The sequence below is a fragment of the Canis lupus genome, chromosome 2, assembly GCF_048164855.1.
Source record: "Canis lupus baileyi chromosome 2, mCanLup2.hap1, whole genome shotgun sequence".
Classification (NCBI taxonomy): domain Eukaryota; kingdom Metazoa; phylum Chordata; class Mammalia; order Carnivora; family Canidae; genus Canis; species Canis lupus.
In genome coordinates this window covers 77,327,507-77,344,078 of record NC_132839.1, presented here as the reverse complement: position 1 = coordinate 77,344,078, position 16,572 = coordinate 77,327,507, and the positions used below count along the sequence as shown (strand labels likewise).

Genomic DNA, 16,572 nt, shown 5'->3' with positions numbered 1-16,572 from the left:
TAGGATTATAAACATTAATACCCACAAGACTTGTGAAAAATGAACTAAATGAAAAACTACTACCTCATGTTCAATAACACTGATTCAGTAACCTTTTATTGAAAACCTACATAAAACAGAGATCTTGCCTTCAAGGTTCACATAGTCTATTAGAGGAGCTAGGCATGTAAACAAATAAATTATAACACAGTGAGAAAAAGAGAAAGTAAAGTTGAACACAAATACAGAAAGAGCACACTTGGGGATGCACTAAAGGAGTCTTATAAAAGGAAAATTCTGTAAGTGATGTTAAAATGACATGGCCACTTCAAGATAATTTTTCATATATAAATATTATGCTAATATTTATATATAATATATATATTATATAATGCAATGCTATATATTGATATATATTATTCCTCTTTGAAAAATAATTTGTAAAAGTATTAAAATGAAATTTGTAAAACATTTTTGCTTCATTCATTAGATTCTCATAAAGACTACCTTTCTATTACCATGTCCAAAAAAAATCCTCTTTTTTTTAATTTTTATTTATTTATGATAGTCACAGAGAGAGAGAGAGAGAGAGGCAGAGACACAGGCAGAGGGAGAAGCAGGCTCCATGCACCGGGAGCCTGATGTGGGATTCGATCCCGGGTCTCCAGGATCGCGCCCTGGGCCAAAGGCAGGCGCCAAACCGCTGCGCCACCCAGGGATCCCCAAAAAAATCCTCTTTATAATTATGTACTCGTGTGCAAAATACTACCAATGCCAAGAAAAAATAAGTAATGATTAGAGATAAAAGTTATCTGATAAGACTTTTGGGGTATCTGAGCTGTAGTTTGAAAGAAGAATGACATGGAGTCTATCACATCAGCAGGAAGAGGATGGCTGTAGCACAGAGTATGGAAGAAGATTAAGTAAAGGGATTACATACATTAGACATGTAGAGATGAAGGAGCAAGGAATCTACGGTGAATTAAAGACAGATTACTATTTTATCATTAGGTTGAAAAAGGGGGGAGGAGGAACTCATGGGACATAAAGCTGATGATGGAGCCTCATATTTAAAGGGCCTTGCATGCTGTGCCAACAATCTTCTATTTTATCCTGTAGAAGAGCTTTAATGCAGGAAAGAAACACAATGCATTTTAGAAAGCCCCTTTGGTGGCTTGGTAGAGAATATTCTAGAAAACAAAAGTAAAATTAGAGGCATGAAGAGCACTTAGGATGATTGGAATATTCCACACAGATGAATGAACACATGGCCTCATCAGACAGACAATTAAGAGGCAGATCTAGTATGGTTTAGTGGTTGGTTAGACATAGCTAGGGTGGGAGAAGGGGACACAGTACAATATTGAGGGAGACTGGCTAAATCCTGTGACATTAATGGGAAAAAACTTACATATTTGGAAAGAAAAGGTTTGAAGCCAAGATTTTTTTTTATTCCAAGTTTTTTTATACCAAGATTTTTTTTAATTTTTATTTATTTATGATAGTCACAGAGAGAGAGAGAGAGAGAGAGAGAGAGAGAGAGGCAGAGACACAGGCAGAGGGAGAAGCAGGCTCCATGCACCGGGAGCCCGACGTAGGATTCGATCCCGGGTCTACAGGATCGTGCCCTGGGCCAAAGGCAGGTGCCAAACCGCACCACCCAGGGATCCCCCAAGATTTTTTTTAATACCGCGTTTTGGTTATTTATCCTTTATATAAAACTGAATTCTGTCTGCCTATCCCATAAAAGCTGAGATTCCACACTCACATAACTAAGGAGAAATCAGACATAGTTTCTCTTAAGAAGCACTAGCAACTAGGATTCATGGGATTGAAATGGACATAAACCTTGAAGCAAATTTTTCTTCTTCTCAAAGTATTAAAAAAAATTAGCTTCACTTAGGTGAAACATTTCCTGTTGGTAGATATATCTGCCAATAACATTATTTGTTTACTGAGGTTATCAATATATCAAATCCAAAAATGACCAGCTATTAACTTACCAGTGATGTTTTTCAGAATACGCCGTCAATCCCCAACTAAATCACATGGGAAAAAAACACAGACATATATACATTTAAAAAACGAAATTGTTTAAGACTGAAAACAGGGTTAGGTATTAAATTGTGATTATCACACAGAACAGATACCCACAAGCAATGAGTCAATGGTTATGACTGATCTAAGGTTGAATGATAAATGAGGGGTTCAGCTACAAATTTAAATATGCTCAAGGGAGAGAGGGAAGGGGTCTTATGATGTCATGGGAAAGTGTGGGAAATCTCTCAGAAGATACTCTTGGCTGAGAAAGGATAGATATCTGGGAAAATGGCCAAAACAAGATATATACCTTGTTACTGATATTGTGGGAAATAAAGAATGTGTCAACAGCAACACAGGTATATGTATTGAGTTTACAAATTGTGCATATAGGGAAAGAGATAAAATTTTCAGTAACAGAAACCCAGAGTATGTTCATTAAAATGTTTTGTAAGTATTCATGCAAATATTAATTGCAAATATTAATTAGCTAATCAAGTTAATTTGTGATAAGAAAGTATGGCATAAACTACCTGCTGGCAAGATTCAAATATTGAAGAGGAAGGCAATGTATAAGAGGAGTCCACTTCCTCTCAGCTATGCTGCAGGTTTACTAACGAATTTGGCAAAATGAAAAGGGCAAATTACACAGCCAGGCATCAAGAGGCTGTTTTCCAGTGTGTAGAATTGCCTAGGACATTCCTTATGTTCCCAGGTTGTGAGACCGATCAAGGAATGGAATGCAGAGAAAAATCCATGCATTTTTTTCAGTAGACCGGTCCTTATGGGGATTTCTTGCTTTACACAGCAGAGACCAAGAAGTTTGATTTTAGTAGAAGTTTGACATCATGCTTTTTTATCTGCCTACACAAGTTCTCACAATCTTCAACAGGTCCCCTGCCATGTCTGTGGCAACTTAAAGATTTTGTCTATAGCTTAATTTATAAAAAGCTTGATTAATGCTTCTGACCTCCAAATCCTTAAATAGACACAGATTCCTAAAACTTTTACTTTTTCAAAAACCTTCCCCTTTCAAACTTTACCTTGTTGGAGGCTTCATTTTCTTTTTCACTCCAAGATAAAACTTCATTGAAGCAAGAGAAAACATTTTGTCATATTTACTACTCTGTAAGGAAAAAAAATAATTTGTAATTAAATAGACTTCATAAATATCTTTATATTTCTCTTGAGTAATAATGACTGGGCTTTGAATTGTTTATTTCTTCAATGTTTTATGGATATTATACCAAGTTCTCAGCACATGAAGATTGTTCTGATTACAATGTTATACATTTAAGTAGAAAATTTTGGATATACATGCATATTTATGTATGTGTGTACATGTATACATAAACACAATATTTTTTTATTCAAGACACCTAGGACCAGATATATATCAGAATTGATAATTTTTCATTTTTTTCATAATTTAAAAATAGAATAATATACAATACCATGTAATTCCACCAGCGTTGTCTGAGGCAGCACCCTGTATTCATATAACTAAGGAAACTACTGTCATGTTAATGGTTTTGCTACCAAATGTATTATGATTTTCTGTACTTTTGGATTTTAGAATGATGGAAAACATACTATGAACCTTTGTGAGTACATATTGATCTCAAGTATTCATATTAATATCATTTTTCACAAATAATTCATAAAAGTAGACTATTAAAAAATTTACATCTGCTCTGGACCCATTATCTATTCTCTATACACATCTTAACATATTTATCTATAACTAATATGTGTTTAAAATACTGGAACATAGGTCATGAGGCAAAACCTGAATCATTATACTCTAATTTCACAACTTTCATCAAACCACACATTTTGTTATTTATCCTTGGATAAACTGAAATAATTTTATAAAGATAATAGCCTTGGAAATGATTATTACCACATGCTTTCTCTCCTAAAAATTCTGAAGGAAATATATATTTCAAAGTGTTAGGAATATAGCATTTATTATTAAGAGCAAGGGGTTTGGGATCATGGAAACCTAGGTGCAAATCTGGCTTGCTACTTAGTTTGTGACTTCACATTACTTTTCTCTGCTCTTCTTGTTATTAAACACAGATAATAAAAATACTGAGTACCTCGGAGGGTTATTATTATATATGTGCTGCCGAAGCGAGCACTCAGAGGGTTATTATTAGGTAAGGGGGCATCTGGGCACTTCAGTTTGTTAAGCATCTGAATTCGGCTCCCAGGTCATGATCACGGGGTCCTTGGATCACGCCCCACGTCAGGCTCACTGATTAACAGGGAGTCTGTATGTCACTCCGCCCCTCTACCCTGCTCATTCTCTCTCTCTCAAAAAAAAATAAATAAATAAATAAAATCTTAAAAAAAAAAAAAAGGCTGAGTAAGGAAAGGGGTACTAATAGAATTATTCTACAGATTAAATGAGAAAAATGTCTATCAAGCATTTAGTCCAGTAATCAGCATGTAGTAAGTGTGCAATAAATTACAGCTGTTATTAGGAACTTAGAACACATTGCTTCAGAGACGCAGTGATACAGACACGTTGTTAGAATCCTAGGACAGGATGCAAAAGCTCACTTAGCAAATATTGGCTGAAATTCAGTACTAAGTACATTTAGCTGAAATTAGTACTAGTTCTATATGAGTTAAACTATGACTCTGAAGTCTTTTTTTCATGAAAGCAGTTGTATTTAAAAAGTAAAGGATGGAAATACGTTTATAAAATTAAAAATTGCCTTTCACAGAGAAAAAAGGTTAAGAGAATACAGAGAAAATAAAAAGGTAAAAGTAAGGGAAGCAGATGATCAAGAATAATGCTTGGGTGACCAGTGCTCTATGGCATTGATGAAGCCTGGAGTGTACACGGGGAATTTACTCCTAGTCACTATGATCAATGTTTGCTATTATCAGGGTAGATAATTTAAAATAGTTTGGATATTTTTTCTCTTATGACTATATTTCTAGAAATGGAATCACTGGACTAAAGGCTAGAAACGTGTTTCAGATTTTGGGGGGTGTCTAGGTGGCTTGGTTAGTTGAGCACTGACTCTTGATTTTGGCTCAGGTTCTGATCTTGGGGTCATGGGATCGAGCCCTGCCTTGGGCTCCATCCTCAGCATGGTGTCTGCTTGTTCCATGCCCTCTGCCCCTCCCCCCACTCATACTCTCATTCCCTCTCAATAAAAGCTTAAAAAATAAATAAGATTTTGGCCAAACTGATAGTGTGCATTTACTTACAATTAAACATACACTCATGTATTCATTAGTAATTTTCACTTTTGATTTGGTCAACAATTTGTCTTTTTGTTTTTTTTTTTAATTTGTCTTGTTTGAATTAGTTTTATCTATATCAAACTGCCTTGTCCTTTTAAATGAAATATTCTACACAAATTGCTGTTTGCCTTAATTTTGCTGTTTACTTTTATTATTTTTATGAAGTCATACTGATCTTTTCTTTTGAACTTTATCTCTTAAACTTTAAAGGATTCTCACATAGCTGACAAATACCGAATTGTGTGGCCATGTAATTTGAAGGGTTGCACTTTCTAGAGTTTTACTTCTGTCAATCTGGAGTATATATTTTATTTACAGTAAAGATGAGAATTTTTAAATTGAAATTTTTAACAATTATTCCAGCCCTAGTTAATAAACAAACTCTTCTTTAGTCATGCATTTATAATGGCATATTTACCAAAAGTAAATCTTAATATACAATTAGGTCTTTTACCTTACTTAAGGGTAGCACAGCTATCTCTGTTCATTTTCATGCCAGGATCATATTATCTTGGCTATTTCAGCTTTATTGTATAGCATGACAGTTGGATGGAAAATACTATGCAATTATTTTTTTTTTTTTTTAAGAGAGAAAAAGAGAGCGCAAGCAGGGGGAGCAGCAGAGGGAGAGGGAGAAGCAGGGTCCCTGCTGACTAGGGAGTCCAATGTAGGACTCAATGCGAGGATCCAGGGATCATGACCCAAGCCAAAGGCAGATGCTTCACTGACTGGGCTACCCAGGAGCCCCTATTTTATTTTTTATGCCCCAAAATGTTTGCACGTATTCTTATCTGTTTACACTTGGAGGCACATCATTTTTGCCAGATTCTAAAAATAATTCCTTTGGAATTTTGAAAAGAATTACATCAGACCTATAAATAAACATTAGTAGACTTGACATAAATTTTATTTCTCTCAGTGAAGTTCTGTAGTTTCCTTCATAAAGCCTCTACTTCTAATGTTAAGGTCATTTTCTGGTAGTTTATGTTTTGTCTTTTATCCCAACTGAGGACTGGTTTGGGGGTACTGTTTTTGTAGTGTGCTACTTTACTGAATGTTAATTAGCACTGAAGTCTAATATAGAAGAGCAAGCTAGCTTTGTAAGGCAGGACATATTCCATGTAGGAGAGACTCAAAGCAAGGAGAACTTAGGAACGTGTACAGGTGTGGAGCCTCCTGGCCACACCTGTGAGATACTACATGAGACAGCAGCTGAGGTGAATGTCCATCTGCGTAGTTGAGACTGCTATTCCCTTGGACTCAGTCCGGACTGAGGCAGCCAGGTAAGGTGAGAGGCAGGAGTTCCAGCAGTGTGGGTAAAATGGGATTTGCATGGTTCAGAATGAGAGAAGCACTGCTGAAGCGGGTAGTCTTCAATCTTAACAGGACATCAGTAAGTCCGGGACTGCCTACGTCGTCAAGTGCTTTTGGCAGTGGATTGTCTGAAGTCCTACAACAGATTCTCAAGCCACTCCTGACATGCAAGCTCATGACTTTATACCATATCCTGTCCAAAAAGAATGCTAATGACAGAATTTGAGAGGAAATCCACAACAGTGGAAAGCAAGCTTTTTTTAGTTTGTCTTTAAATTGAATATGCATGAAGTGGAACTCTAAGGATACTAATGGAAGTTCTATAAAAAGAAACCTCATTTGGCAAGATAACTTTACTGTTGGTTTATTACAATTCTCTCCTGTGGTATGTATATTTTCTGGAGAATTGCTTCGAAAAGTTCAAAATACTGGACTGTTTGGGAAGTCTCTAACATGTTACTTCAGGCACTATAATTTAAAATAAAGTTTTTTAACTTAGCCAATTAAATTAGCGTGCTTAAAAAATTATTCTTGCTACTAAAAGGAGTTTGCTTATTAGTGCATGCAACTAATGACCCCTCCCTTACTCACTTGGTTTTTTCACATCATTAACAGTATAATGGTAATATTCTTTGAAACTTCTCACCTTTTATGTAAATCAAGTCTGAAAACATTTTAATTAACATTTTCTGTGCAGGGAAAACTCAAAACAAAATATATCTTCCCCTGTGTATTACCCTAATTTGTTGTTAATGAGCATTCATAAATTATCTCTAATTAACACACAGTCTTTTTAAATACACTTTTCAATTTATAATTTCCACTTCCTTCTTAGCAAATCATTTTCTAAGTATAGACAAATATACATATATTAATGGTAACTGTCAAAACCAGAGGCAAATGTTTATTCAAATAAGTTAGGAGATTTTCACTATTGCTTATTTACTGTAAGATAATTGGAAATGTTAACATTACCAATGACTCGACCATCAATATTAAAAGGGACAGAGCAGCAACATGAAAAAATAACCAGCCACATAAAGTCATATGTTGAAAATAATGGTGGTTTAAGGAAAACTGTAAATCGAGACTCCTCTGCTTGCCTAAATGTGCAAATTAAAGTATCAGTTGCATTAATTTATTCTGACAGATGTGCAAATACAGCTTTTAAGCACAATAATTATAACCCCATCCTCTGAAGTCACTGTTACAAAAACAAAATTTGTCCTTAAAGAGCACTGTCTTTTTGACAAATAGTGTATCTCACTTACATGTGGAATCTAAAAAAGTCGAAATCATAGCAGAAAATAGAATGGTTGTTGTCAGGGATGGGGGAAATGGAGAGATGCTGGTCAAAGGGTTTAAAATTTCAGTTATGCAGAATAGATATCCTGGAGATCTAACGCACACCATGGTGACTACTGTTAATACTGTACAACATACTTGAAATTTGCTAAGAGAGTACATCTTAAATGTTCTCACCACACACCACACACACACACACACACACACACACACACAGCCAACAGATAACTATGTGAGGTAATGGATATGTTCATTAGCTTGATTGCAATAATCATTTCACAATGTGTACATGCATCAAAACATCACCTTGTACAATGTAAATACATACAATTTTTTGTCAATTATATCTCGGGCTGGGAAAAAGAAGTATTTCAAACTCCAAAATAAGAAAAAAAAAGACAACCACTCTTTTAGACAAACTCATATACACACTGTCACTATATGAATTATCTTAGATTAAACAGGATGTTGCTTTCAAAAAGATGTAAATTCTTAAAACATGTTCTGTTAAAGGGTATGAGATTCTTTATCTCACAAAATCAATCTGTCTGAAAAAAAAATCACTTGTCTACGAACAAGCTCCTTGTGGCAGATTTTTAAATTTATATCAGCTTGGGGGGAAATACTATAAAAAACTGAATTTACATGGATTATAATATTTGGTATTGCTTAAAGGAAAAAGACTTAACCACCATGTTAAAATAATGCAAAATTATTATTTGTTTAGTAAGTCCCTGATTGGAGCCTTTGGAGTCCGACACTTGGGAATGAACACTCTGTTGCTTACTGGCTATGGGATATTGGGCAAGTAATGTAACATCTTGGTAAGTTCCATTTCTCCATCGGTAAAGTGGGAGAATTGTATAGTACTAATTTCACATAGTTATGATAAAGGTAAAACGAGATAATACAAGTGAAATGTATAGAACTCTACTTTTTATAAAGCAACCAGCTGAATCTTGAATGCTAATTGCTGCCATTATGACTCCACTGCCTTTACTATGACTAACCACTAGTTTCTAGTGACCTTCTGTTGCTACACGATACAAGTGTTGGTTCCTTAATGGGACTAAAAAGTTCAGGTTCATGTTTAAATATGCTAAGTAGATATCCAACTACAAAATTGGCCCTTAACCAACATATTATGTATATAGAAGGGCAAGGATTAAGAAAATCAGTCTAAAGAAGATTGAAGAAAACCAAAGAAAATTTAATCAGATTCGGTTCTAGATGGCTAGGATAATCAGCTGTGACGTCCTGAATTTACTTCATGTACACAAATCTCAAGTTCATGAACCTTAAAATCTGATGTGTTCAGTTCACACAATCCCTAATTCTTCTGTGCCTTACTTCTGCAAACTCCACTCTTCCTCCACTAGAAAAACGGAAGAATGATAACAAATAATAACCATTTGATACCTATACAGACTTCCTGCTGGGTCTTTCAGATGGAATAATAAGATAGGAGTTCCAGTACAATATTTAATACAGCTCTGAATTGATGAGGGCTGCAGAATCAGTGCTGTTTTGTTAGCCCCCCTGCCTGGACAGTCCACTGTCCTAATCAAAAGAGGAATGCTGCTCAGATTTATTTATGCCCACGTGGAGGCCTCACTGCTGGAGGAACATATAGGGAAAGCGGTCAAAGCATGTGGGGAGCTCAACAGAAGCCATAACAAAATGAGACCACAGAACTTTGGAAAGCTGCCTAGGAATCCTTTCTTCATAACATATTCACAGATGTTACTAGTCTGGTTTGTCTTTATACATCTCCACAACACATCACAGTGAAGCACCACACACTTAAAGTATGCGAGCAATGTTTACCCCAGTGAGTCTTGTAATTCAATATAAAAAAGGTGCCTTTAGATCCTGCTGTCATTCTTCATTTCAAATAATTATATAGATGTTATTTGAATCTCAAGGAAGTGGAGATGTTACTGCATACACTCCTGTAATCACCACCCAAAACTGGATAGAGATATTTCTATCATCTTAGAAAAGGTTCTTACTGACTCCATCATCCTGCTGCTGCAGCAATCTTTCTCTACACACCAGGCAGACACTTCCAGACTTCTTTCATCATAAATGGTTTTGCCTGTTCTTAGACTTCTAATATACAAACTCATATGGTACCATTTTGTATCACTATTTTTGCTCAATAAGGGCTCAAAGACTCATCCATGTTGTTACATTCATCAGTATTTATTTTTGCTGCTGAGTAGTATTCTATTGTATGAATATGTCATTCTTTTATTGATGTTGAATCATCTGGAATGTTTCCAGGTTTTAGCTTGTATGAGTAAAGCTGCATATTAACATTCTGGAACAAGTGCTTTGTGGACATAATACCTAGGAATCAAGATGTTGGATCATGGGGTAGATATATGAATAACTTCATTTTTAAAAATTACCAAGCAGTTCTACACAGTTAATCAATCCTTAGTCATATCAGGAGGCATAAAATAGTATTGTGTGGTTTCAATTTGCATGCCCCTGGTGACCATTACATTGAGTGCTTTTAGTTCAATGGTTATATTAGCCATTCTTCCATCTTCTTTCATGTAGTGTCTATTCAATACTGCATCCCAATTTTCATTGTATTGTCTTTTTAGTGTTGATTTATTCTTCATATTCTAGATATGCATTCTTTCTCAGATATATGTACTATGAATATATTTTTCTCTGTCTGGGACTTGCCTATTAATATTCTTTATGAAGTCTTGCTATTACCAATATATAATACTATACTATTACTGTATAGTGTTTCACACTACATATATATATATATAAATATATATAATATTACATATGTAATGTTTCATGGTTTAAAAGAACATATATTCTTAACAGCATTAAAATAAACTGGTATGCAGGATTCATACTATCATCACCATATTACAGATTCAGAAATTGAGGTTGAGAGCTTAAGTTATTTATTCATATAATCCACTTAGTGGATTAGAGGTTTTCTGATATTAATCAATATTCTTATGATTCCAAAGTTTATCTATTCCCTTTCTCATCTCTATTTTCCTTCTCCATTCCACAACTCCTTAACAAAAGCTTTTGAAAATTCAAACTTACAGGGATACATCAGCAAAAGGCTTTTGCCTTTTTATCCTACATTCTATTAACTTCCATCAGCTAAACTCAAGCCACTTTTGCCTCAGGGCATGACATTCCCTCTCTCTTTTTTAAATTTAAATTCAATTAGCCAACATATAGTATATCACTAGTTTCAGAGGCAGACTTCAGTAATTCATCAGTTGCAAATAACACCTGGTGCTCATCACATCACATAACCTCCTGAATGCCCATCACCCAGTTACCCCATGCCTCCACCCCCTCAGTTTGTTTCCCAGAGTTAAGATCCTCTCATGGTTTGTCTCCCTCTCTGATATCTTCCCATTCAGTTTTCCCTCCCTCCCTCCCTCTGAGATCGAGTTTCCTCTATTCCACTAATAAGTGAAACCATATGATAATTGTCTTCCTCTGATTGACTTATTTCAATCAGCATAGTACCCTCCAGTTCCATCCACATCAATGTAAATGGTAAAATTTCATCCTTTTTGATGGCTCTTAATTTTATTGATAAAGATGCTTATTTACATGCTAGCTTATGTAACACATATTAGCTTTTTCTTTAAGGATTTCTTTGCACTAAAAAATGAGAAGTGCCACATGAAGTTCTTTACTCTGTCACTTGGTGTATTCATGTTCCATCCAGAGGCTGCAAGAAATCACAAGCTTACTGTGTGTTCTATTTACTCCCAGGGCCTGACTGCCAAAAAGATACTGACAAAGGTATAAATGACACTGCTAATAACCACACAAACATGCACACATATTCAAATACTAAATACACAACTACCTTTGAATCCTTGTAGAGAAAGAGATACCCATCTCGTAAAACGAAATACCGGTCTTGAAACTTATTTCCAGACAGAATTTTAGATGGTTCTTCTTTAATCTTTAAGACTCCTTCTTTGATACTTTCCAGGGTTCTCCTCTCTGTAATGTACAACATTTTGTAAGTGAGGTACATTTTCATTTATTTGGAATAGAATATAAAACATTTCTATATTTTCAGTTTTGATAATGCATAATAACTTGTTTCTTACCAGTAAGAAGCCTATGGTTAATTTCTGGGAACACCATGTGTCAGGATATTCATATCTACTTGTAATATAGGCCTATCCATGCTATCTAACTGGCTGATGGCTAATAAGCACTTGAAATGTGGTTACTCTCAACTGAGATCGGCCCTTAGTATAAAATATATGCCATATTTCAAAGACGTAGTACCAAAAGTAAGGTAAAAATATCATAACTTCGTAATATTGACTACATGATCAAATTATAATATTTTAAATAGAGTTTAAATAAACTATTTTAGTAAAATTAATTTCACGTGTTTATATCTTCTAATGTGGCTATTAGGTAATTTAAAATTGCATATTCGGCTTACATTATATTTCTTTGGAACAGCTCTCAAAAAAAACAATGCAAATACAAAGGGAAAAAATTCTCTCCCAGAATTCTGATTGAGGAATTCAGGAATTCTCAGGGCACTAGAGAAAATCCTATACAGGGATCCCTGGGTGGCGCAGCGGTTTAGCGCCTGCCTTTGGCCCAGGGCGCGATCTTGGAGACCCGGGATCGAATCCCACGTCGGGCTCCTGGTGCATGGAGCCTGCTTCTCCCTCTGCCTGTGTCTCTGCCTCTCTCTCTCTCTCTCTCTCTGTGTGACTATCATAAATAAATAAAAAATAAAAAAAATCCAATACATATGAACTAAGTAAGGGTTAAAAAGGCAAAACTGCTAAGGTAGAGCACTTATTAACAACTCTACTTTATGTGCAATACGGCCATGCCCCATACTTAGAAACCATCCAACCAATTTTACAAAAATACTTCTTGGTAAGAACACCAAATTTGTGCTTGTATAAATTTATCATGTATAAATTCATCAATACATGTCCAGTCTACAACTTTCTTCCCAAATTTTAAACAATTTCAATTGCCTACTTGAGAACTGAACAGTGTGTGTGTGTGGGGGGGGGGGGCGGGGACGAACCTTAAGCCAAATAGCTATGACACGGTCATTATGGTGTCAACAACCGTTCTTCCTGGAAAATACTGTGGGCCTCCTACTAGATAATGACCACAAAAAGATGTAAGGTGGGACACTGTATCAGACCAGGATCCTTAGCAATCTTTTGCTAGCCAGTTGATACAATTTTTAAACATTCATGCATTGTTTCTGAAATTTACAAAATAACTTGAATGGTTTTAGAAAGAACTCTTAGTCTTAAACCTAACATTTCTTTGGTTTGAGGAAAACCTGTACTTACACAACAAATAACACACAGTTTCACAATTATAATTAGTATAAGAAAACAAAAGTTTAAAAAATAGAAACAGTTCTTTGTAATTATAACTCAAATATGAGCATGGTATGAATACCTGGAAGCAAAAACCCCCAAGAGTAATAAAGTCCCTGATGCTAACCACAGACATACAAACAAATGTAATTAACAAACCCCAATAGTTTTCATGATACATATACTGGCCACAGACACATTATTTTAATCACACATACTAAAAGAAGTTCTTTTTTGGTGTTTGGTGACTTTAATATCTGAAAACATTGCCATAATGTCTCTTCTTATACACTTACTAGATATTCACTACCATAGAAAAATATTTCAAATGATATTTTACAACTAACTTATTTTTAAATTAAAAATAACCTTTTCAATGAAGAGTAAGGTGTATTTTAATAGGGTCAAGAAAAAAGTAAACATAAAACTATTCAGTGAAATTCATATTACACCAAATCATTCATTTCTTCATAAAGTATTTAGGGTCTAGTGTGCACTTAATTCTAGTAACATACAATCTTGGAGGCAATGAGTTAAATATGGGCTGATAAACAATGTTGTATCTTCTGATAGAAGTGAACAATTCAAAAAATATTCAGTAGCTTAGTGATTCAGCTGATTTAGAATAGGGAAGTCGAGAAAGGTATTTACAATATGGTTGGTTTAGAGACAGGTACATCATTTTTTAAAAGTTTAAATTATAATCAAGTTGTGAGATACAGATATTGTATATTGCTTAAGCCAAACAAATTCTATTCAAGCCTTTAAATCGTACTTTTTCACTTAGATTTTTGCCCTAAATAAACCTTTCCAATAATCATATGTCCAGTGCCCAAGTAAACCATTTATTTGTAGGTTGTAAGAGAAAATAGGCTTAGGGAAAAAAAAATACTGTTGCTGTGTTTGGGTTCATATTTGTTAAAATTTATCATTTTAATCATTATGTAATGATTATATTAGCTACATCTTGCAGCATTCATTATTATGGAACTGGAGAGAAGTTCTGAGAGAAATATATGTGAAGAAGGAGGGAAGAATGGAAAGAACTTTGAAATGAAGTTCTATAACTATCAAGGGCTTTAAAGACTTTTGAAAAGCCCTCACAACTAAACTGCTCTCAAAATGTTAAAACATGTGCAATGATTACCCACCACTTAAGGACAAAACGAAGCTACATACTTTGGGGGACATCATGTGTAACTCAGCGTGTAACAAAAACAAGATTATGAATTAAATGGCTTCCAACAATTCACTTTTCCAGTACTGATTGGTCCCTCAACTGTGGGGTACTTCACTCTTAATATTTTCACTCCCTCCCCTTCATCTCAGGCAGAAAGCTTACTAAGGTCCTCTGTTCCAGAGGAACTTGGTTCAGTAAAAGTTCATGCCAGCTGTGTCCTCTGTACCTGTATCCAGACCCTATCCAGGTTTGAATTCAACTCTAACTTGTCAGAATATAAGCTTTATGCTCTGCATGTCTCTACTGAGCAGGAGTTCAAATTTCTGCTCTTTGCAGTGGGATTTCGGCTTCATAACTCTTGAGACTCAGGCCAGAACTGCTGTCTCCCTGCTATGCTTTGGGCTTCTCAGTTCCAAGAGATCTTGCTCTTTTCATAGTCTGTCCCAGCACAGTGATCTTTCTAGATGTTTTTTTTTTCTTCTTTTTTTATTTATTTATTTTTAAGATCTAAACTTCAGAGCACTAGTGTTTCTAATGCCATATGTAGTCCTCCTGGCTCCACCCTTTGCTATAGCCATACACCGAATCCCTCTGATCTAATCAAAAAGATGGATTTCACATGTGGCAGGGTCCATGCTATCAATCCTTGGCATCTTGTAAGTTAATAAGCATGGAATACTTCTAGGTACTCAGAATGTTACAAAAAGAAAAAAAGGAAAGAAAGACATAGGACACACTCTGTAAATGTGCTTTTAATTGAAAAAGAAACCAGCTATAGCACATCATTAATGTACTATAAGAAGCCGTTGAGTAACTCGGGAAAATCATCTAATTTTTTCGCAAATGTAACAAATCTAAAGACTTCATGCATTCTCCAAAGCAATTATTTCCTTCAAAGAAAGATTCTGGGATGTACACTAATGGGTACAATTTCCTTTACTACCTTTGTGTTTCATTCCAATAAAACTCCAGCATACTGTCTCTAGAAAAATCATAAATCCCTCTCCCCTTCTTGTTGAATGCTAGGACAAGGAAGATTACAACTGGAGTTAAGGCATCTTTCAAGTTAACAGTGGAACAGCAAGAAAAAAAAAAAAACAACTATTCTTAGTTGTGCTATAATTTTGTTATTAACTAGAAAAGCCCTTAAAAGTCACACGAATGAAACAAAACAGAAAGGCCAAATTTATTTAAACAGAACAGACTATATTACTGGGACAAATTAAAACAACAAAAAACAGTTTTTCCCAAATCATCTGAAAACCTCAAGTTCTTATTTTTTTTTTTAATTTTTATTTATTTACGATAGTCACACACACACACACACAGAGAGAGAGAGAGAGAGAGAGAGAGGCAGAGACATAGACAGAGGGAGAAGCAGGCTCCATGCACCGGGAGTCCGACGTGGGATTCGATCCCGGGTCTCCAGGATCGCACCCTGGGCCAAAGGCAGGCGCTAAACTGCTGCGCCACCCAGGGATCCCTCGAGTTCTTACTCAAAAAGAACAATTCCTAACTAGTGGTCCATAATCCTAATAAAAGAACTTATCTACAGAGGAGGTGGAAGCGTCCTGGGAAGGAGAGGCAGAGACAGAGAGAGGGGGAGAAAGAAACATAAATCCAGGAATGGTACTTCTAAAATATATTCTCCTCCTTTATCCTTCATGTGCAGTCAGTCAGCAGCAATTCAGCCATTATTCTTTGAGAATTTCTCTTTGGGGTTCAATTCTATTTCATTCCTGACATTACCACTCTAACACCTGACTTTTCTACCCACTACTTGGGGATTCCAGGATTCTATAACTCCATGCCCTCTTTTCTAAAGGCTCCAGAAAATGATCCAGATTCATCTCATGCAAATGCCATTTTAACACCCTAATCCTTTCCTCACAACTCCCGTTCAAAGCCTAACTTTTCCACTATTTTAAGACTTACTTTGGAACCATTAAAAGTCTAAACTCCTTTTCCTGACATTTAAAGGGCTAAATAAGCTGAATTTCTCCTACCCATCTCTATAAAATATTAATTAAAATATATTTATGATTCAGTTGATCATAGATACTGTTTGGAAAACCAATCTTCCTCTCCATGGCATGACTCAAG

General features: G+C 35.3%; 1 protein-coding gene across 10 annotated transcripts in view; it reads right to left on the bottom strand.

Annotated features, from left to right (window-relative positions):
- ARAP2 (ArfGAP with RhoGAP domain, ankyrin repeat and PH domain 2) overlaps positions 1-16,572 on the bottom strand; it is a 192,069-nt gene that overhangs the window by 18,355 nt on the left and 157,142 nt on the right. For 7 of the 10 annotated variants that reach the window (XM_072808051.1, XM_072808033.1, XM_072808026.1 and 4 more), the window contains 3 exons: positions 11,774-11,916; positions 3,063-3,145; positions 1,983-2,018 (listed from right to left, as the gene is read on the bottom strand). In XM_072808051.1, the coding sequence (XP_072664152.1) occupies positions 1,983-2,018; positions 3,063-3,145; positions 11,774-11,916 (262 nt within the window). The remainder of the gene's footprint in view (positions 1-1,982; positions 2,019-3,062; positions 3,146-11,773; positions 11,917-16,572) is intronic. The other 3 variants (XM_072808060.1, XM_072808093.1, XM_072808077.1) reach the window with 1 other exon arrangement.